At 41.4% G+C, this 23896-nt stretch overlaps 1 protein-coding gene across 1 annotated transcript; it reads right to left on the reverse strand.

Annotated features, from left to right (window-relative positions):
- SLC16A4 (solute carrier family 16 member 4) lies at window positions 1–23896 on the reverse strand. The gene is made up of 9 exons (XM_062191937.1): window positions 23747–23896; window positions 22630–22741; window positions 17367–17499; window positions 16171–16314; window positions 15846–16007; window positions 13677–14189; window positions 11731–11942; window positions 10798–10891; window positions 1–320 (listed from the first exon to the last, which is right to left on the reverse strand). The coding sequence occupies exons 2-9, from the start codon at window positions 22714–22716 to the stop codon at window positions 145–147; spliced, it is 1521 nt and encodes a 506-aa protein (XP_062047921.1). The 5' UTR covers window positions 22717–22741; window positions 23747–23896; the 3' UTR covers window positions 1–144.

A 23896-nucleotide genomic window follows, 5' to 3' on the forward strand; every position in this document is an offset into this window, starting at 1 on the left:
TTTTTTTTTTTTTACTACCAATTAGACATTCCTCAGAATGCTAAAGCAAGAACCTTAAAAACTGGTTTACCTTCTCATTTTAAAATTTTAAAAAGTTTTGAGGAAACTTTTCTTTCAAGCTTTTGTTTCCAGTGACTTACTAGTTTAGATTTTCTTGTGTTCAGCTCTTACTTGATTGCCATCCTCTCTCTTTCTGGTCAGACTGTTTTTCCATTTCTCAGCCAGTGGTACAAAGAAAAAAGACACTGAAGAGAGGAGGTAACACGTGCCAGAGAAGTAGAAAGAGCCAGTATACGTCTGGGTGTGATCATACAACCAGCCTGGGAGGAAGGAAGGGATTTCTGTTAGTGAAGCAGATCTTCACAACAACACTTCTCAACCATGAACTGCACGCGGGGGAAGGAGCCTGCTGTGCTTACTGATCTGTATTGGGACCCATTAGACAATAGGTTAAGCTTCTTACCTGTATTATTTTTCATTGGTAAAATTAAATCAATGCCCACTGAGTTAGGGACTTAAACCTGTGAAAAAGACACTGTGGACTTAGAACTCATCTCCAATCTCATAAGGAAAGTTGGAAAATTTGGGTAACATAGCACTTCACTTTGTGATGAATCTCATTGGAAGACCACTATTCTTAAAAAGAAAATAACCATGAAAAAATATTTTCCAAAGAGAGAAGTGAAATCAGTATTATTTTTTTTTCTTTGCCCAACAAACATTTGAGTACTGGCTGTTCCTGCCATATATGCTTGGTGTTCATACAATTCTGAGCCCAAACAGGGTCCTTCACTGAGCTTAAAAAGTTTAGTGGAGAGGTAGGTATTAACCATATAGATTACACACGATAAGTACTGTAACAGGAGCTGAGAGAATGTGAGATAATTTTTTTCTTTTTAAAATTTATTTATGTGAAAGTCATAGTTACACAGAGAGAGAAAGGCAAAGAGAGAGAGGTCTTCTATCCGCTGGTTCACTCCTCAAGTGGCACAGCAGCCGGAGCTGAGCCAATCTGAAGCCAGGAGCCAGGAGCTTTTTCCCCATCTCCCTCGCGGGTGCAGGGGCCCACAGACTTGGGCCATCTTCCACTGCCTTCCCAGGCCATAGAAGAGAGCTGGATGGGAAGTGGAGCAGCTGGGACTCGAACTGGTACCCATATGGGATGCCGGCACTCCAGGTGGCAGCTTTATCTGCTATGCCACAGCATTGGTAATTTCTTGATCAAATTATGACTAGTCCTCATGATAGCAGTGCTTGCTTGCTTCCTTGCTTTCTTTTTTTTCTTTTTTTTTTTTTTTTTTTAGATTTATTTACTTATTAGAGTAACAGAGAGAGGGAGTTGTCTTCCATCCCCTGTTGGCTGCAATTACCAGCCCTGGGCTAGGTAGAAAATAGGAGCCAGGAGCTTCTTCCAGGTCTCCCATGTGGGTAGCAGGCACCCAAACAATGTGAGCCGTCTTCTGCTAGTTTTCTCAGATCATTAGCGGGGAGCTGGATCAGATGTGGAGTGGCCAGGGATGCAAACCTGCACCCATATGGGATGCCAGCATGGCAGGCATTAGCTTTACCCAGTAAACCACAACACTGGCCTGGAAATCAACTTTTAAAAGCAGGAGTGGAAGGGGTCTCTAATCTTTTGGCTAATGGCACACGTTAGAACTTGTAACTGAAACACTTTTTTGTTTTTTACTGAATATAGGGTAGCAAAAGATAATTGTGTTAGGGTACCACACACATTGTTAAAAAAGTAAACACTGAAAAAGGCAAATAACTTCCTAGTATTGTTATGAAATTGTGTCTGGCCTTGTGGACTTCCTCAAAAGGCCCACTGACTTCACTTTTCTCGAGTTGTGTTATGTCAGATAACCTATTCAAAAAATTTTAGTGTTGTATCTTTCACAGTTTGGGATATGCATGTAAACAAAATAGATGAAAAAAGTACATGCCCTCATGAAGTTTGTGTTGTCTTTATTTTCTCTCTCTCTCTCTCTCTCTCTTTTTTTTTTTAAGATTTTATTTATTTATTTGAGAGGTAGAGTTACAGACAGAAAGGTCTTCTGTCCGTTGGTATTCTTCCCAATTGGCCACAATGGCTAGAGCTGTGCTGAATCGAAGCCAGGAGCCAGGAGCTTCTTCCTGGTCTCCCACATGGGTGCAGGGGCCCAAGGACTTGGGCCATCTTTCTGCTGCTTTCCCAGGCCATAGCAGAGAGCTGGATTGGAAGAAGAACAGCCAGGACTAGAACTGGCGACCATATGAGATGCCGGCGCTGCATACGGATGATTAACCTACTGCACCATGGCGCCGGCCCCTTGATTTTCTCTTCTAAGATAATTCTGCTTCATGGGATATGTATAGTATACTTAGTGTGTTTGTGTGTGTATGAATATCTTCCTCTGTTTTTATGGCTCTAAGACTTAATTTTTTTTAAGGTTTATTTGTTTGAAAGGCAGAGTTAACACAGAGAGAGAAGGAAAGGCAGAGAGAGCGAGAGCGAGAGAGAGAGAGAGATGGTTCACTCCCCAACTGGCTGCAGAGAGAGAGAGAGAGATGGTTCACTCCCCAACTGGCTGCAACGGTCGGAAGCCAGGAGCCAGGAGCTTCCTCCTGGTCCTTCATGCGAGTACAGGGGCCCAAGGATTTGGGCCATCTTGTTACTGCTTTCCCAGGCCATGGCAGAGAGCTGGAGCGGAAGTGGAGCAGCCGGGACTTGAACTGGCGTCCATATGGGATGCTGGCGCTGCAGGCTACAGCTTTGCAGTCTGCGGCTTTACCCGCTACGCCACAGCACTGGCCCCAAGACTTAATTTTTGAAGAACAGATTTATTTTACTTATTTGAAAGCAGAGTTAGAGGGGGAGAGACAGCGAGATCTTCCATCTGCTGGTTTGCTCCCCTAATGGCCATGATGGCTGGGGTTGGGCCAGGCCAAAGTCAGGAGCCAGGAGCTTCATCCAGGTCTCCCATGTGGGTGCAGGACCTCAAGCACTTGGGCTATAGTCCACTGCTTTCCCAGGCACATTAGTAGGAAACTGGATTGGAAGTAGAGCAGCCAGGACTCATACTGGCACCCATATAGGATGTTGGGCGTTGCAGGCAGCAGCTTGGTAGGCCATAGTGCTGGCCCCAAGACTTAGTTTTGTGTTTCCTGTTCTAATGTAATAAATTAATGAATGGAATGTCTTACAGCCTTTTAAATTCAGCTAACTACATTGATTTTTTTTACTTATTGACTCCTTGTTCAACCAGGGACCTCAATTAAGTGTTTATTAGAGATAAGTGAGAGGAGTGAAATGAACTAGGACACATCTTTGTATTAAATTGATTGTGATTGGCTTATAATCTCAGAAATAGGTGAGCAGTCACTGAACTCTTCTAGTAATTTCTAGAAAGGAAGCATTGGAGACAGCAGCATCCCTTCCTATTTTTGTCATTCTTGTCGTCATTGCACCAGCATAGCAAATTTACCAGTACTCACATGTTAACTGACTTAGAAGGTGAGGTGCCAGAGGTAACACTCTAGGAAGAGACTAGATTGTTGGTCAGAGGTCACAGTGCAACTAAAATGTTAGGACTATACAGCTGAAAACAGTGAAAATGGATTGAGGGGAAAACTGCTTATGAAATAAAATATATTTACTCTACTTAATCAGGGCAGGGAATCGTTTAGCATATTTTAGAACTATTTCCATGTATTATACAAAATTAGATGAGTCACTTTTAAATCTGTTTCTCCCATTCATACTTGATAATCGAGATACAATTTTTAAAATACTAATTAAGACCCAATTACTATTCAATAGGATAATAATGTACAGTTAAGTAAGTTCTTAGTTTTTTTTTTTTTTTTTTTAAAGATTTATTTATTTGAAAGGCAGAGTTAGAGACAGAGAGGTCTTCCATTCATTTGTTCACTCCCCAAATGGCCGCAATGGTTGGAGCTGGGTGGATCCGAAGCCAGGAGCTTTATCCAGATATCCCAAGGACTTGGACCATCTTCCCCTGCTTTCTCAGGCCATTAGCATGGAGCAGGATCGGAAGTGGAGCAGCAGGGACTAGAACTGTGCCTGTATGGGACGCTGGTGCTACAGGCAGCAGCTTTCCCTGCTGTGCTACAGTGCTGGCCTCAAGCACTTAGTTAAAGATTTGTTATTTAAAAGACAGAGTGACCCGGGGGAGAGAGAGAAAGAAAGAGATCCTTTTATCCACTGGCTCACTACTGAACTGTCCATAATATCTACATCTGGGCTAGGATGAACGCAGGAGCTTGGAACTCTACCTGAATCTCCCGCATGGGTGGTAGGGACCTAAGTACTTAAACCATTGTCTGCTGCCTTTCCAAGTATATTAGCAGGGAACTGCATCGGAAACAGAGTAGCTGGGAGTTGAACCAGCACTCCAATATAGGTGTCCCAAATGACAGCTTAACCTACCATGCCACAATGTCTGCCCTATGTCATATTATTATCTTAGGAAAGTACAGAATATCTAAAATCCAAATGTTCCGAAACCTGAAACTTTTTGAGTGTTGACATGGCTCTGCAGTAGAAAATTCTTTAACTTTAAATTGTTTTATATTCAAAATTATCAAACATATTGTGTAAAATTACCTTTAGCAAAAGTATATAAGGTGCATTTGAACAATAATTTAATTTAGACTTGGGTCCCATTCCCAGGCTATCTCTTCATATATTCATAATTGCAATATTCCAAAATTCAAAAAAGTCTAAAATTTAGCCTCATGGTTGAAGCATTTTAGATGAGATACTTAACTTGTATTAGCTGTCATAATCAAACTTAGATTTAAGAGACTGCTATGTAAATTAAAGTTCACTCGTATTGAAACATCGCCACTTACTTGAAATAAATAGCCTTTCTCTACCACTGAAAGTAAAAGGAGATTATAATTTGATCTGATTTTATAAGATTTTTTTGGGGGGTGACAACGTGAAAAAGCTGTATACAAATGCACTTCCAACCCTAAGCAGTTTACTGCTTCTAAGTAAAATTTTTTTAAAGAAATTACTGTTGATAATTCAGAAACTGTTGTTTTCTAAACATTTTAAATGAAAGCACACATACAGGTTGCTATTCAAAAGACTGGATTCCTTTGTCATCATAGCACAAACATTGTGAATGACAGGGAAAGATGAGACTGTGCCAGCCATAATGCAGGATAACATGCATACATCTGAGTGTTCACTTCTTGCTCAGTATGACGGGATGTAGCCAGCACTCTCAGGAATAAACTAGAACTGATGCAGACTTAACTAAAGCTTGCAGTCCTCTAGTTTTTCAGTGTCTGCAGGCCACCTGATACAAGTCCACCTGAGGTGCTTGTTAATGCACACACTCACTGACTTTTCTCCAGCATACTTCATCCTGAGTGGCACCCAGCTAATTCCTATGCTACAAAATTATTTAATTGAAATTATTTCATTTTAAATTATTAATGCAAATTATTTCCTTTTGTCTGTGGCTGTAACCTTGTTTGGCGTAGGACTGTCTAATGTTTCCTGTGATAAGTTAAAACCATTTAGAAGATTGGGCTGAGCTTCTTTGAATAGTTTGCAAACCAGTTTTCTTATAATCATTAAAAACATAATCTTTCATGTTTCATCAAAGTTTACTCTTGGTCATCTAGCTAGATGTGAAATATTCCTAGAAGGTTGTTAAAAACAAAGTTCCTTGATGCTAGTTCAGGTAGGTAGTTGAGAATTCTGTTACTAGCCAGTGATGAATCAGAACTTCCTGCTGTTGGGCTTGAGCATAGGGGTGGACTTCAGGTTCTACAGAAACAGCAAATGTCTCCCATTTTACGGCCACTGGCCACTAGCTGGTTATTAGCTGTCTTGTCCTTTTACTGTGGTGTATGTGCAAATATTTTCTCTCTGTGTAGGAATAGCCTCAGGAAACATGATTTTGGAATGTTGAGCCTCTGGGCCTTTTTAAGATAGGAACTCACTAAAGGTCCTGGGATAGAAATTTGTATTAAGATTTACTGGGAATACTTTAAGTCTTGACTCTGTACTGTTCTTTTTATTAAAAGGATTGTGGTTTCTATTAGGATTTGGATACAATTTCTTGGCCTGGCATAGTGTTATATTTGCCAGGGAAGGGCTCCTTCTCACTTTTAAAACACAGTAGAGTTATTTGAGATTTATTTTTAAAGTTTTTATAGGTATTCATCAGTCTTAGGAATACAACTCCAAATGAAATTCTGTGTGGCTTTGTTGTTTGTGGGGAAAATTATTCCTAGGTAAGAAGTTGATTTGCATCCTTTTCTTTTGCCTCTTCAGGGTATGATATATTCCTCAGGATTTTCAGAGGACAGAGAACTTTGCTCTGGCAGAGTTCTCAGTTGTCCTCCACTCACCCTAACTTCCATCATGGTTTTTAGCAGACCACAAGGTTGAGTTATTTTGTTTTCTGTTGGAGCCATTGTCTTTTCCTATAAAACACAATTGATGCAAAATTACCCATATCACTCCATGGTATTTCTGATGAAATGTGAAGTTGGTAAATGATAACAAGAGGGAGAGGTATACTTCTTTAGGTGCTAGCCTTAACTTATTGGCTTTAATTTATTCTAGAGTCTAATCAGCTTATAGTTAGCTATTCAGGATTAGAAGTGGTTTTCCTAAAGCTTGTTGGACAAAAATCACTTTTATGGGATATCTGCTTGATCAAGGTTAACATAGTTTTTTAAAAATAAGTACATTCTTTTGTTATTTCTCTTTATTTTTTATTTGTTTGAAAGGCAGAGAGAAGGAGAGAGAGAGAGAGAGGGAGAGAGATCGATCTCCCATCCATTGATTAACTCCTCAAATGCCCACCACAGATGGGATTGGGCCAGGTCAAAGGCAAGAGCCCAGAATCCAATAGAAGTCTCACACGTGTGTGACAGGGGCTCAGATATCTCAGCTGTCACCTGTTCCCTCCTATGGTATGCATTGGCAGGAAGCTGGAATAGGTAGTGGGGTTGGGACTTGAACCTGGGCACTCCAAAATGGGGTGAGAATGTTCCAAGTGGTGTCTTAACTGATGTGCCGGATGGCTATCCCAAACATCAACATATTTTAAGGTCATTTTTATTGCATAGCTCAGAATGTTTTCAAGTAAAGGTAAGAAAATGGAGAGATGGGTTATAGTAGCTTAACCAAATTTTCAATTAATGAAGTAGAACAATGCAGATTGTACTCCGTGTTAGAAGTTCTTTTGTTTTGTCACTATCAAATTCTGGCAGAGTGTAGCAGGGAGAATCCCTCCAGGACCCAGTGAAATATGGGAGGATTTCAGGAGAGCAACTTTTGTCTTCTCTGTGTCCCATGTAGCATCTAGCGGAGTGTTATGATAATAACTTGCTTGATAATTATTGAGTGGATACTTAGTTATAATCAGATAATTACCTCTGGTGGTTTAATTAAATATGTATGAAAGTATATATTAGCATAATGTATGCATTTGTTGGTTGGGTATGGGGGTTGTATGGAGAAGAAGGGAATTGCATTGTTTTACTTTTTTAGGCAGCTAATATGGACCCTTGATGAAACTGAGCTTTTAGCATTTGAGCTCACATGTCAAATGCCTTGATTGCAAGATTAGGAGTTTTACAAATATTGTATTTCTCTTATGTTGGAGGATATGATTGTATGCTTGCTTTTCTACTCAGAGTACTGTTTTTGTATTTATATTGCTTTTGCAAGTTTAATAAAACTGTAGCTAGGTTTTGAAGAGCAATGACATTTGGCCCAAGACTTAAGTCTGCTTACTTCCAGCATTAGGGAACCTAGAACATCCCTAAATTTGCTCTAGTCTAATGCAAGCCATGTTGTTAACTAAAATTAATTTGTTACTGAGTATTAGAGATGGAGTGGGTTGGAGTGGGCAGGGTTGTACCTAAGGAGGAGGTAGAGTTAAAAAGTATATTTCTTAAAATATATAATGTACTTTACATGATTCCTATGGATTTATTATGCTTTTTCTTTCCTTGAATTAAAAATATGTTATATAGCACTAACTGTTTTTTTTTCTCGTTTTCATACAGGAAGGAGAAAAATATTGCTCATGTAATCAATGTTACCATTTTTTCCTAGAGTTTTGACTGTGGATTGTTGTGAAAATTTTACTGTTTACCATATTCCCAATTTAAAATGCCTGTAATCTTTTATAGGAATTTCAGCTTTTACAATTTGATACTAATAGCAGCTGTAGGTAAGTAAAAATGAGAATCTCATTCAGTCCTGAAGATCTGAGTTTGAGAATTTAATATTTGTTTTATCATCAGTAAGCCTTTTGATTTAGTTAAACTGAAGGACAGTAATCTGACTGCCCACATCTGTTGAGAACAATGTTAATTTGTAAGTCAACATTTCAGTTGTTGATTTAGTAGTGATGCCAGAGTGATAAGTTAGGGACAAATCTGAAGCTTTTCCTGCAATCCCTCCCTTCAGCAAGCTGCTTAGCAGTATAACATTGTGGTCAGTGAGAGATCATGATATAAAGGAGATTAAACTGAATTAAATATCCATATGATCTTGTTTAAGAAACTACAAGCAACTTGTGGGCTAAAAATCTTTCTATATGATTTCAGTAACATCTGTGTAGCTTACTTTTACTGTTTTGTGGCCCTTATAAAATTTTTGATAACTGCAATAATATTCTAATAATTAGTGGATACACAATATTATGAGCTCTCTTTATCCTCACATATAATGATACGATAGTCTAGACTTTGGGTAATAAGAAACTTCTAAACTTTTTTTTTTTTACTAATTGACAATGAGACATAATTTATATGTTGTATATTTTACGCTATATAGATGCATGTGTGCATGAAATAAAAGTTTCACAATAAAGTTATATATTTTGTTTTCTAATGTACTCTGTTGTAGTCTGCTGTTTTTCATTAACAAAGTAAAAAAAGATCATTACCCAACAAAGTGATTTGAAGACTTACATGAACAACTTTAGCTTTTTCTTTTTAGGAAATGGTTCTTACCAAACTTGCTTTGTCGTCTCATGTATTGAACCCTCTAAACATTTTAAAGTGTATACAGCAACATATAAAACATTAAACATTGCTGTAGGTTTGTTACTTTCCTTTATCATTTGAATAAGATATTTTATACCTGGTACTTTTGGCCTAATAGACTTGAAAAACTCCAGGGCACCTTTGGGACAGCCAGTGAGGAAGGATCAAGACAAAAAAAAAATGCATCAGTGAACTGTATTTGTATGTTCCCTATCCTGAGTATTAATAATGGAGTCACTCTGCTAGGTAACTCTGATAATTGATTTCTTTCTACCAGTCAGTACATCACAATTGTGGACTTGACTTGAAAATTTTAGCCTCTTTCCAGGTATGAAGTGTAGTCTCAGAGACAAACAGTATGGGAGGTGGTATCTTCATAAATGTTCATAAGGGAGTTTGTTGAATATTTGTATAATTTTTTCCTTTAGAATAAATATGTCAAAAGTGAATTTCAGAGAGTGCTGTTTTTCTTCTCCTAGAAATAACAAAGACTTATTTACTTATTTGATTGAAAGTCAGTTACAGAGAGATACAGATATCTTCCATCCCCTGGTTGACTCCCCAGATGACCACAATGGCCAGGTCAGGCCAGGATAAGCCAAAGCCAGGAGCCAGGAGCTTCATCCCGGTCTTGTACATGGGTGGCAGGGGTTCAAGCACTTGAGCCATCTTCCACTGCCTTTCCCAGGCCATCAGCAGGAAGCTAGATTGGAAATGGAGCAACCAGGACACAAACTGGCACCCATATGGGAAACTGGCATTGCAGGCTGCGGCTTTACCTACCACACCACTGTTCCGGTCCTTTGAAGTAACTTTTGTATCTTAAGTTTATATTCTTTTTCTTTTATGTTTAACATTTTACAAATCTTAAAAATTACAGACTTAACATCATTATAAAACTTAGTTATTTAAAAAAAATGAATAGTGGCGTAAAATCAGATCCCTTCTATGTTTTCTTCAGGGCTGAAGAAAGTGAGTGTAAGCTAAGTTCCTTTTTGTGGATGATTAGAAATGCTGTAGCAATCTGTATATTCATGTATGTTTAGAACTTATTGTGTATATGAAACTAAGGTTTAATTCTGTTCCCTAGAAATATTCTTATGTGATTAGTCAAGATTTTAATAGGATTGGATTAAATGTCCAAGCACAAAATATCCATTCAGGGAAAATGTGAATGTAAGACTGTACTTTGCCTTAAAGTTAACTTAAATAATCAGAACTCCTCCAATATACTTGCATATGTTTACCAGTGGCTTCAGATATGCCCTGCATAGAGAGATTCTGACCCCAAATATCCTCCCACACCAGCCCAGATAGCATACAAAGCACCTGCCTCCATCTGTTCTTTGGAAAGAACAGATCCCAGGCAGCCCTAGATAGCAGTTTTGGCACCTCAGAGAGCAAAGCTGCCAGGCCAGCAGCCTTCAAATTGTGACCCCTGTTTAGATATAAAGATGCCAATGGTTCTGGGGTGTTTTTGTTTTTGTTTTTGTTTTAAGCATTTGTGTCTTTGAGACAACTCTGGATTGTCTCCCCCAGACAAGTAGACGTACATCCAATTTCTGCAACAGGGCCCCTAAGAAAATATAAGCATCTGCCTGGGATGCATTTTTTGGATGACTCCTCGGATTTTGTGTTGTCCTATTGAGAGTAAGTACTGGAAGGGCAGGGATATCAGTTTCTTTACCTTGATATTGTCATTACATGTTACCATTAATCCTCATCAGTGTTTTCTCTCATTGCTTTTGCACTTTAAGTTGTTACCTGCTATAGGTGGTCCAGAAAGAACAGCCATCCCAGCAAAGAAACTGGCAAGTCCCAAAAAACTGTGCACCGTAGAATTCTTAGACAGATCAACCTGTAGGGATTAGAACTCAGTGTTAGCCATGTTAAGGAAGAAATTTTGTAGAGATCTTTGCCTACAAAAGGACAAATTCTGTTTATGTCATCTCGCTTGGACTTCTGAGGTGATTTGGATCACCTTTGCCCCAGTAATATGAAAGAGAATGGAGGTCGAATAGGGAACGGTAACTTTGCTATGTAGACAGTATATTCAGTTTATTAGTAAAGCACTTTTTAAATCTCTTAGGTAGTTTGGGAGTCCGACATCACAAGGAGTTGATTTCAGTTTTAGGAAGCTTGATTTTTGCCTGTGCCCACAGGTGTCCAGTACTTAAGCTAGTGTTGACATGAGACCAGAAATGTTTAGGATTCTGTTCCAGGACACGAAGGACCTGGTTCTAAGAACCCATGGGATTCAGTTTGGGGTAAGACCGGAGAGGATGTGAAACCCCCTGTCCCTATTAAGGTCCATAGGGTCCAGGCAACAATCTGAGGAAGAGAGAAGCCACACTGGTCAGGAAACCCCTTTGAAGTTCTCAGGGAACTCTTCAAGATTGTGTCTAAGAACCAGAAGAATTCCTGGCGCTGAAGGAGAGACGTGAACACAAGCCTAATGGAGGAGGATGATAAGCAAAATGGAATCCTGCTGAGCCTTCTGCTTTCACCTCTGCCCTGTCCCATGGAGAGAGTCCTCTCGTCATCCCTTCCCCCAAGGTAAAATGGATAACTGGACAGGAGGTGGCTACAGGGTTTCTGAGGCTTTTGGTGTGAAGAAGAATACAGATTCTTCTGGAGAGATTGTCACTGGTATTTTTACTGAATGGTTTACCAGTGTTAATCAGTGTTTCTACTCACCAGTACAGGAAGTATCAATGCCAGGTAACCACCAGTGAAAATGGCAAAGAAGATGGTATAGGTCATAAGTAGTGGAAATGTTGTGGCTAGAGGAGCAAGCAGGTTAATGATGCCGCAGAGGATGAGGTAAGACTTGTGGTAGTGATACTTCTTGATCCAGTTTTGATCAGCAACCCATCCAGAAATTATCTGACTAACTGTTTCAGTGATACCTGCAACAATATAGAAGTCGTCTTAGAAAATCCAAATTCCATTTTCCAGGTCCCTTTGCAAAATGAATGCAGATATCTTTTCTCAATGTGACCCCATCCCAAGGTCAAAATGTGTGGGGAAAAAAAAAAAAAAAACTGGTTTAATTTGTGTGCTGATAGGATCTACCATTTCTTACCTGTTTCAAACAACATTTCATAAAATACCAAGAAGACTGCTCCAGGATTTGGTGGAAGACCATCATGTTGCCACAAGTGTTTTCTGATTGTGTTTGGAAATCTCATACTGCTGAACTAAGAATCCCTAGTTACAGTGGACCCTAAACTCAAGAGGCCTTGCAGTCCCTTTGGTCCTACAAGTGAGGAAATGAGATTGCTGAGTAGCTAGGAGACCCTCAGGTTAGTGTTCTGGGGAAGTCATGTGGTGAAAGGTTGGAGTACAAAAGTCTTAGTTTTTAAAAAAAATACAAAGATGTTGGTGCTTTTATTTTTATAATTGCATATGAAGTTTGGGGGATTAAGACCTTCAAAGGTCATTAAGCTTAATTTAAAAATATGTAGGAAGTCTGGAAATGGGAGATCCTATTTTGAATATTGGAGCTACGGTATAACTTGAAAAAGTTAAGAATCACGTTTTTCCCCTACTCGGTTTCATAATAGAGTATTCTTACCCTTTATTCTAATACAGATAATGTAGCAATTAAATACTGAAATAGAGATCTTCACCAAGAGTAGCATGAACTCCAGTTGTGTTGGCCTTCATATTCTTCCTGTGGTTCAAACATCAATTCCTCCATTAAAAAGGGGAATTAAAAATGGACACTGTCATTCCTGTGAGGGATCTTCAAGAAGTTCATAGAAAATGCATATCATGAAAAACCTAAATGGATTTAAAAAATGTTTTTTGCACCAAAATGAATTTTGATCTTTCACTTCCATTTTCCCTAACTTTTTGAAGTGTCCTTGTAAACATGTGGAGATCGTTATTTCCTAGGACACATCTTGATGCTTTATGTTATGCTTTTTATTCCCATTGTATGGCCCTGATCTGATTTAAATTGATATTAGCAGACATTTTAATGGGAGAAAATGTGTAGTCATTTGTCTTGTGTGTATAAGTTTTATTTAATTAAGGCAGAAGATCTTTGCAATTGGAATATTTGAAACTGTATATATTCAATTTTGTAAGGATATGATAAATGCAGTTTTTTTTTTCCTGAAGAAATTAGTACAAGGAAAGTTAAGCTGCTGAGAATTTCCAAGTAGTTTGAGCAAATCAGTTTCATGTCATCCCTTTTCACTGTTTTGTCAGTTAAGAGAGTCCTGTTTCCATTTTTATGAATATTCAACTAAAACTGGTTTTTATTTTTAGTTTACATTCTAATTTATTTAAATATCAGCCAACCCATTGACTAGCAATACTTAGCTACAAGTTTCAGTAGAAAATTATTCAATATTTGCTGTGGGCCAGGCACTTTATTAAACTCCACCTGCATTACTTTTTAGTCCAGACAGCCTTATGAAGGTAGATGCCATTACCCCTATATTACCGATGAGGAAATTAAGGTACAGAAAAAGCAAAACACGGCCCAAGGTCACACATCTCAGAAATACAAAGCAAGAACTTAAACCAGGCTTCTTTGTTGTTGTTTTTCTTTAGTTTATATTAATAGTAAATCTTTGTAAAATTCAGTTCATTTTTCTTTTTGAGTAGGAGGCTGAAGTAGGCTTTCTTACCAGCTACAGAAACGAGGTAGGAGGCATCCATTACGTCAATCCCCAATGTTTTGGCTCTGGCCACCAGATGAAAGGTAGGGACGAAATAGGCTAACTGACTGAGAAGAAAAGACCAGGTAAATATGTAGAAGAAAGGATTCCCAAGGAGAGAAGTATCAAAGAGTTTCTGTTTGCAGCTCCATGAAATAGCCTTTTTCTCATAAGTTTCTTCATTACTTAGTAGCAGCATTGTGTTCCTCTGAGGCTCCTTGAACTCTTCCCTTTGATTTCGTGAGACTGTTAAACTTTTACCAGCTTGTCCAGCCTTCTGCTTGGGGCTGCCCTTGTTGGTAGATTCTTGTATTTCATCGCCATATGTTTCTGTCTCACATAGTTCCACTGGACTGCTTTGGGGCAAACTACTGTCTTTGTCTTTAATATCAGAATTGTTCTTACTTTTGATATATATGGGTCTTAAGAGCATACTAGAAGGCACCAAATTCAATGCAATAGCTCCAAATAATATCAGGGCCCCTAAATAGGAGAGAGAAATTGAGATGTTAACCAAACCTCTCATTTGACAACACCTGTATTCATAGGCTTGGAAGAGACCCTACTACAGAGTCCAGTAATAATTCCACTGTTGTAACCCTCTAAAAATGGAGTCTTTTTGAGATAGAAAAACCAGAAAGCTTTACCAGTGTTGGAATGGGAGGAAAGGTGGTTGTGCTGAAGGAAAAGAATAAATCGAGTGGTTTTTTCCTTGAAGGATGAAAGGGGGAGTATTTTAAATGGTAGAAAGTAATGTGTTTTAAGTGGGGATTTAAAATATCCTGAATTGAGAGAATAGATTTAGGTACAGAAAATGCAGAATTAGTTACAGGACTGAACTGACAGTACACTCTGCTTTGCCATATAGGAGTTTGTCAGCTGCTCCTGCTCACCCAGAAACTACTCAGTAGTTTTTCACTTAGTAAGTTCAACAAAATTGCTACATAGATGTAGGTGTACTTGCATATACACGTATTTTCCACTAATTTTTTGAAAACATTTAAAAATTTATTTGCAAGGCAGAGTTAGAGGGGGAGAGAGAGATCGTCCATCTGCTGGTTTATTCTCCATACAGCTGCAGTGGTTAGGACTAGGCCAGGGTCAGGACCAGGCAGAAGCCAGGAGCCAGGAGCTTCATCTGGGTCTCCCACATGGGTGCAGAGGCTCAAATACTTGGGCCATCCTCTGCTGCTTTCCCAGACACATAATGGAGCTGGATCGGAAGTGCAGCAGTTGAGACTGAAACCCCACAGGGGATACTGGCTTTTTAGGCAGCGGCTTCAGCCATTACGCCACAATGCTGGCCCCTATTTATTTGTTTGAAAGAGAGGGAGAGACCAGAGAGAGATCTTCCATCCACTGGTTTACTCCCCAAGTGGCCTCATAAGTAAAGCCAATGGTCAGAAGCCAGGAGCTCCATTCTCATCTCCCACATGGGTGGACAGGGGCCCAGGCTTATTGGCAGGAAGTTGGATTGGTTGGGGAGTAGCCAGGACTTCAACTGGTCTAATATGCAATGTGGCCCTGCAAGTGACAGCATTTTTTGTTTGTTTTATTTGCAAATGGCAGCTTAACCTACTGTGCTAGAGCACCAGCTCCTTCAGATTATTTTAACGCAAATGTTTACTCTCAAGAACAAAAAAATTGTGATGGAATGGTATTGTGAAAATTTATAATGGACAATATATAAAAGGTTAGCTATTAAGGAACATAATTCTCTTTACTAAGCTATTTCTTTGATGAAGGACGCTATTTTAAATGCAGGTTTTTTTCTAAAGGAAAAAAGTGAAAGTGAGCACTTTGGTGAGGGAAGCAGGGTGCCTTGTTAGCCCATGAGTGTCGCTCTTAACTGCAGGGTGTTTTCAGCTGCACCATAGTGCCCTCCATCTCCTCAGACACTGAATTCTGGTGAATTCTGGCTTGCCAGTGTGAGCAGGCAAACCTGCAAGGTGTTCAAAGTCTCTATTGTCATATTTGCTAAGGAAGAGGGGCATGTTTAGCCATGATGCTCATTTCCTTTGGGGTAATATGTTGTGAAATCGATTGCTCTAAAAGTCTTCATTTTCAGATATCTAAGGGAGAGCACTGATCATGAACTCTTGCAGAGTTAACATTTTATAGAAACTTAGAATGACTCACCTGTCCAGTCATAGAGATCTATCAGGAATTTTGTAAAGGGCGCTAATAGAAATGTCAGGCCCATCCCAGAACGGGCAATAGCTGTAGCAAGAGCCAGTCGTTTTTTGAAGTATTTGGTCATTACCACAGCAGCTACTTGATACAAGAAAGCAGAACCTAAACCTAAAAGAAAAATAATTGTTTGGAATCAGTGGAATCAGCTTGGTACCGGAGGAGATAGTCTCCTGGATCTGAGAAAATATAAATAAGCCTTTTGGATCCATTGACAGTAGATGGAATGATTTCTTTGCTGTCTTTTCTAGTCTTAAATTTACAGTGGACTCACCAGGTAAAAATCCCATGGTCACACAAAGAAAGGGAATGCTTGTAGCCCAGCTGCTGATCAGGTATCCACCAGAAACAAGGAGAGTCCCAAGAATGGAGGTAGTTTTCTCTCCAAGTATGTCACAAATAATGGCAGCCAGGGGACCTGAGGAGAAAAAGCAAAGGCAAGTACTAGGTAAATATACTCAGAATCTCTGGCCAGCGCCGTGGCTCAACATGCTAATCCTCCGCCTAGCGGCACCGGCACACCAAGTTCTAGTCCCGGTCGAGGTGCCGGATTCTGTCCTGGTTGCCCCTCTTCCATGCCAGCTCTCTGCTATGGCCTGGGAGTGCAGTGGAGGATGGCCCAAGTGCTTGGGCCCTGCACCCCATGGGAGACCAGGAGAAGCACCTGGCTCCTGGCTTCGGATCATCGCGGTGCGCCAGCCGCACGGCCATTGGAGGGTGAACTAACGGCAAAGGAAGACCTTTCTCTCTGTCTCTCTCTCTCACTGTCCACTCTGCCTGTAAAAAAAAAAAAAAAAAAATACTCAGAATCTCTTCCCCTCTGATCCATGAGAAGAATGAGTGATTGAAGGAAAACAAGGGGAATCTACTTTGCACTCTGTGCATCCTTCCAAAAAAGTGCTTGTGTTGGGTTTCTTATACTACCACTCTTTCGCTTTTAGAAGGAGGGTTAAAAAAAAAAAAAAAGCAGGTTTGGAGGGAAGGCTTATTGAAAATGCATTATGAAACATCTACAAAATGAGATTGCATATGACAGTCTATGATTAGAATAAGGCTAATCTGATCATCTATTATATTATAACTTAAAAAACTAGAGGAGGAAAAACTGGTTCAATATTTTGAGTGTACTTCAGTGATTAGAACTTCATAATTTGTTTCCAGTTAAGGGCCTCCTCAGTGAACTTAAATGAAGGCTTTACTAGAGTGTAGAAAGAAAATCCATAAAAAATTGAATCATGGAATTAAGTAGTTGATGCGTTAACTTTGTTTGAACCCTATTTTTCTCAACTTCGTCATCCAGTCAGGGAGAGGCTAAGCATTGTCATTCTGTACCTTCTCAGCACTAACGTGTTGATAAATGAATGTGAGTGTTAGCAGTGCTTAGTCTTGAATGACTGATGCAGGAGTCGCCTTGAAATTGCCCTTTGTGGCCTTTCTTCATGGACAGCAAGCTTACTACCAGTTTTATACCTGCAGAAAAACGAAGTGATGACATGATGGATCCAATCCAGCCAATTTGCTCCGATGTACCTTCAAACTCTTCTTTAAAGACCACAAAGAAAATTGCAAAAGTCTTGGTCATTGCCATCACAAACACATTTACCTAAATCAGAGCAGATCAGAGTGCAGGTCAGGCAGAATGTAAGCAATTGCAGAGGAGGTTACAGCTGCTAGACTTAGGATTTCCCGTCCTGCCAGTATTCACTGGTGTGCTTTATTGGTGGTTATCTGTACATCTTTTATGTTATAGGGGAGTTCTTCGATTAGAGTGGCTGAGCACTTGGCGTTAAAGCATCTCATTTAATTCTCATTTCCAGGCTACAGAACAGATTTATGAATATTAAAGAGATCTGCAAGTTGAAGTTCAGAAAGGAAAAAATTGCTTACAATGGGGGTGTTGGAGCTGACTCCAGACCAACCACTGCTTTACTCTGCTGTTACCTTGGCGTCTGATATAAACTGGATTCCAGTTACCTTTGTGGGATAAAACAATTGTCCAGCCGGTGCCATGGCTCAACAGGCTAATCATTCGCCTAGCAGCGCTGGCACCCTGGGTTCTAGTCCCGGTCGGGGCGCCAGATTCTATCCCAGTTGCCCCTCTTCCAGGCCAGCTCTCTGCTGTGGCCCGGGAGTGCAGTGGAGGATGGCCCAAGTGCTTGGGCCCTGCACCCATGGGAGACCAGGAGAAGCACCTGGCTCCTGCCTTCAGATCAGTGCGGTGCGCCGGCCACGGCGGCCATTGGAGGGTGAACCAACGGCAAAGGAAGACCTTTCTCTGTCTCTCTCTCTCACTGTCCACTCTGCCTGTCAAAAAAAACAAAACAAAACAAACCCACAATTGTCCAAGAGGAAGAATTGGTCCTCTCAGTTCTTAGGTTAGCTTTGTTGTAATTGCCCCTAAGTTGAGAACCTTCCCTCGCTTGATCCATCAGTAGGTAGACTATGTAATTTATCAGTCCAAATCGGGACACTCTGGAGTGAAAGGGAGTGCTTAATGATGGCAGGACAACGATGGTTAACAAGGTTAATGTATGGATCCCCTATGGTTGGGTCATGTGCCCGCCCTTTATCCCACCTAATCCTTGGCGGGCACAACTATCCCTCCAGTAGGAGAATCCTTTAAATGCTGATTCCTTCTGTGGGGTACTAACTTGTTTGTAGGAATTTAGCCTGCAGGCAATGAAGAGTTATCCCTCCTCTCCCTTTGGCTTGCTAGCCAGTTTATCCCTTCTAGGGTCAGGAGCAGGGACTCAAAGGGAAACCTAACCAGGGGTTGTGTTCACTGTCCAAGCCCAGAAGCCATTGGATGCTCACTGTCTTCAGTGGCTTCCTAGCTTCCCCTCTTCCTTTCTTTGTTGTGTTGGCTCTTTTCAGGGCCATCTTGTTTGCTTTCAATGGCTGTGTACTGCTTAAGAAACCACAGAACCATGGGTTCCCTTTCACTGGTTCCTCTGTGCTCTGTCCTAACATCTGTTCCCTGATCAGTCATCCACTCTGAAGGTTTTAATTACCACCCACATACTCATGGAGGGGTAGTTTATGAGTATGGCTCTGCAGTCATCTTTGGCTTGCACTGCGGCTTAGCTTCCTACTAGAGGTGTGATCTTGGGTAAACTTCAGCAGGGGTTATGCTTCCTCTTCAGTAAAGTGAGCAGAATGGAATTATGAATTAGCTCAAAGGGCTATAAAGATTGATGAGATTCTGGGGACGTGTACTTAATTCTTGGCACCTAAGCAGTTAATGGTGATTTTGTTACTGTGTTACATCTCTGTTTTCCCAAGAGCTTCCCTCCCCTAACTGTCCACCTTATCTGTCTACCTTTGGTCAAGTTGGCCAAACCCAGGTGGCTCTTACCCTTAGCCCATGCCTTTTCTTTTCAGTTATGATTCAGTCCATCCACCTCCTCACCTGAGTCAGAGTCCTGCTTCCTCTTAGACCCTTTACCCTCTTCCCCTACTTTCTAAATAATCTTCAAGACCTTGCTCTCCTTTCATCCCCATCACTGAGTTCTTGTCAGCCTAGTATTGTCTGGGGGCAATGAAGTAAGAGTCAGTGGTTATGCTCAGGGGTTGGGCTGGTGAGGAGGAAGTCTCATAGCAGATTTACTTCTCTTTCTGGTTTGATAGAAAAGTATAAAACTTAGAATGAGCAGTGATATAGACCACAGGGCAGTATATTCAGAACTGAAAGAGATTTTATCAGGCCCCAGTTCAGGTTATTTAGAACCATGTTTTTTTTTTTTTTTTTTTTTTTTTTCAGGGCAGTTACATCAGGAAATCAAACTAGAAAACATACACAAACCTCAGATGACCCAGACTTGTTTCTCTTATTTCAGAATAAAGGATGGCAGTTGTGTCCTCTCATGAGCAAGAACCCTAAGATGAGGTGTGTCATTCTGTGAAACAGGTGTCCTTATTCTGTGGACATGGTTTCTGTGCTGGTGTCTACAGGCTGCTCGCCCCTTGAGTTCTTAGCCACCTGAATTTGGTCAGTTTTCTTCTTTGATCTGTCTTTGTGTCTAGGCATAGCAGCAGAGTGGATAGAACTTGCTTTGATAACTTGGTCTGTGGCTTCTGCTGTGTGTGAAGGCCAAGGTCAATGCCTTTGCATTTGCTTTGCTCCCCTCCCTTAATTTGAAGTGTTCTAGCTTTGTTTCTGTTTTGACTCAGATGAATGAGAATCTCTCCTGCTGGAGCCAGTATTGTGGCATAGCAGGTTAAGTTGCCACCTGTAACACTAGCATATATGTTTGAGAGCCAGTTCGAGTCCCAGCTGCTCCACTTTCCATCCAGTTCCCTGCTAGTGTTCCTGGGAAGGCAGCTGAAGTTGGTCCAAGTACTTGGTGCCCTGCCATCCACATGGGAGACTTGGATGGAGTTCCAGGCTCCTGGCTAGAGCCTGGCCCACCCTAACCATTGTGGCCATTTAGTGAGTAAGCCAGTGTTTGGAAGATCTCTTACTCTTTTATCACTCTGCCTTTCAAGTAAATAAATCTAAAATGATGATGATGATAATAATAATAATGGAAATCTCTCCTGAGGTCTAGGTTTTCCTTTAGTTAACTAAGTAGACTCCTGGAGTTTATTATCTTGTTTAATTGAATGCCTTGCACCAAGCTTGGTGGGTTTCCCTCCTGTCCCCAGACTTCACATCCATTATGCACACTGTAGGCAGAGCTGTTTTTGTGAGGTAAATCTGATCCCATCACTCTCCTGCTCAGTTTTCCTTATTAGCTCCTCATAGCCTCAGGAGACACTGTTCTTAGCCTATCTTTCAGCGCTCCTGCCCATCTCTCAAATTTCCTCACCTGTCCCCTGTCTTACTCACAAATGTGTCTCAGCTCATTTCATCCATCCTTCCTGTGTCTGCTTTGCTCCATTGGCTTGGTATACAGTCAGTGGACACTGAGGAGCCTGCAGACGTGGTCCCTGACCCCATGGGACACTGGTGAGACTGACTGAATACAGAAAACTGTTACACAGAGATACAAAGTGTGGGGAGAAGGGAGCTCTGGAAGAACACTCTGTTATTTCGCACTCATCTTTTCAGGAGCTCATCTACTGTAGAAAAGTACATTTAAAAAAATATTAATTTATTTGCATGAGTTACAGAGAGGGAGACATACAGAATATCTTCCAAACTGGTTCACTTCCCAGATGGCTGCAATAGCCGGGGCTAGGCCAGGCCAAAACCAGGAGCAAAAAACTCTTCTGGGTCTCCCACATGGGTGGCAGAGATCCAAGCACTTGGGCCATCTTCTGCTGCTTTTCCCAGGCCATTAACAGGGAGCTGGATCAGAAGTGGGACAGTCAGGACAGAAACCAGTACCCATATAGAGTGTGAGTATTGCAGGCAGCAGCTTTACCTGCTATGCCACAGTGTCAGCCCTGAAAAAAAGTAACTCACACAGAAACACAAGCATCCATATCACCACTGTGGGTGATGAGCCTGTAAGGATTCAGTAATTTTTGTGTGCTTTAAGAAGTGGCTTCACACTCCCCAAATGGGCTAATTAATCAGTTCCCTTTTTTTTCTTAGTAGCAACAACTAGATTGGTCGAATAACTTCCCATCCACAGAGGATAACAGTAAGAGTGGTTTCTTGGCAGGAGAACGGGAGAATGCGAGATTCTCACCACAATGACAGTTCTGCAAAGCCTGACTTGGGAGGTGGCCCAGCCACAGGAAGAGCTCTCAGGGCATCTGCAGTCTTCCTTTAGTAACACATCTGGGGAAAAAAGTTGACATATCTTTCAGTAGTGAAGCTAATGTTTAACAAATAGTGTTCTATTAGGAGTTTGACATTAAATAAGTCCTGGCTAGAAATCTGCCCCTGCTTCCCCTTCTTGTTCCAGCTGTAGTACGTGTGCTGCCAGGGGGAGCCCTGCTTTCCCCTTTTCTATCTTGGAAGAATTCACGCTGTATGCTATATTACCAGTCACCTGGACCCATGTTTCTAGCCCTGTGAGCTGCTTGCTGAAGGCGGACCAGGAGAGGAGCAACCTGAGAAAAGGGTGTTTCTGTGAGTACATCTCAGTGAACAACTTACCTGGGAGCCCTTCAACCGTGGAGCTGGCCACTCAGCGGGGCAGTTTGGGACCCAGCTGAGGAGACTGACCAGTATCAGAACGGCAGGCTGGTGCAGGGGTCACTGCTGTCTCATAGCATGCCCTGGAGCTCCTGGGAAGCTGAGGGGAGTTAATTTAAAAACAATGCCTAATGCAGTTACTTAGGGATAAAGGAGAAAAGTCAGTCTCCTGCTTCAGAATCCACATCCTTTTCCAGATGTGTCAGGGATACACTTTGGGGTGGGAAGTGAGCACCAAGCGGAACAGAGGACAAGCCCAGCCTTTGTCAGGGAAGGGAGCCACTGCTGCCAGGGTTTCATATATGCTGGGCTGAGCTGGGGAGCTTGCCCCCAAAAGCACATTTCAGGACTCGCAGTGGGGCTTCAAGGAAGGTACAGAGTGGCTGATGATGACTGGAGCGTTCTCTGGCTTAAGGGATGGTAGGGAGGAAGAGTAGAGGACTGGATGTTGCTGCTGTCACTCAAGGAAGATGAGCTCAGCGTGGGCCTCTGACCTCTGACTTCAGCAGTTATTGGTAGTTCTGGTCTCTTTTGGTATTCCATTTTCATGCATACGTCAAGAAATTGCTAAGTGGTCTTATTAAGCTGCTCTGATCCCCTCTCCAGAGAGCCTAGGTAGTAGGAAAGGGGAGAACAGGTTCTTACCAGGAAAAAATGAAGCACAATCATCCATCCCCATCCTCCATCCAGGGCCTCAGTGTAAGGTGGAGCCTTCCCCTCCCTCTTCAGCATGGTGCTTCTCTGAAGTGCAGCAGTCCTATGATGAGTGCAAGACACAGTTCACTTGACGAGGAACGTATCTAACTTCCACCTCTCTTCCAATATAAAACCGCTTGCACTGTATTTTAACCTCAGTTACATGTGATGTCTGCCTCATGTTACTAAGCATTACAAATCCTGCCCTCTGGTTGTGGAATAGCCAGGCCTAGAATTATGGTCCTTATCCTTCCCCTAGCTCTGCGGGTCAGTTCCTGGGGACACACATCACCCTTCTGGTCCTCTGGGTGAGCTCTTGACTTCAGGAGGCTGGGGAATCTTTGTTTCTGCCAAGGGCCATGTGGATATTTATAACATAATCCATAAGCCATACAAAATTATCAACTTGAAAAGTAGCTGGCTGTAGATTTATTTAATTTAGTGTCTCATCTGTGTGTCCCACCTTGTCAGGGCTAGACCAAATTATTTCATGGGCCTTAGGTGTTCCGTTCCCCACCCCTGCTTTTAGAGACTTAATAAGGGAGGAGGGGAGCACTGGGTTTACGCATTCCCTTTACAAAGCACTTGCGAAACCAAGTATTCTAAAGAACTAAGTAGATGCGACAACAAAATGCAATGCCTGTTTCTTGAGTGCATATTGGATTAGGAAAAGAAAAGTTGTAGAGGACAATTAGGAGGCAGTGGGGGGAATTTGAGTCTGGACTGCGTAATAGAGAATACTGTATCAGGGTGAGGGCTCTTGGGTAGGATGTCTTGTGGCTGTGCAGGAGAATGTTCTTGTTCTAGGGAGACACATGCTAACGTGTTTAGGACTGCTGCGTTTTTAGGAATGGTTCAGTAAAATATGTGAAGAGAGGTGGAAAAAGAAAATGTGCAGAAGAGATTGAGCACTCATTTCCCACTGTGAGGTTGAAGACAGTCTCCTTACTGGGAAGGGGAATGGGCTGTGTGGTGAGCAGGCTGGATGGGGACAGGGAGATACCAGTTGTGCAAGACGGGGTCAGCAACCAACCCAACCCAACCCACGGTCGCTCCTCCATCTTACCCTGGGTGTGCTCAGCGAAGGAATCTTCCACAGACCAGGCAGTTTCAGAAGGAATACACTGTCTTCTAGAACGTTTCTCTCCTAAGGCATTTTACCCCACTGCTCCGTGAAAACAAGTGAGCACTGTAAGAGCTGAGGAGAGCAGGCCAG

Source organism: Lepus europaeus, chromosome 5 (assembly GCF_033115175.1).
Source record: "Lepus europaeus isolate LE1 chromosome 5, mLepTim1.pri, whole genome shotgun sequence".
NCBI classification, from domain to species: Eukaryota; Metazoa; Chordata; class Mammalia; order Lagomorpha; family Leporidae; genus Lepus; species Lepus europaeus.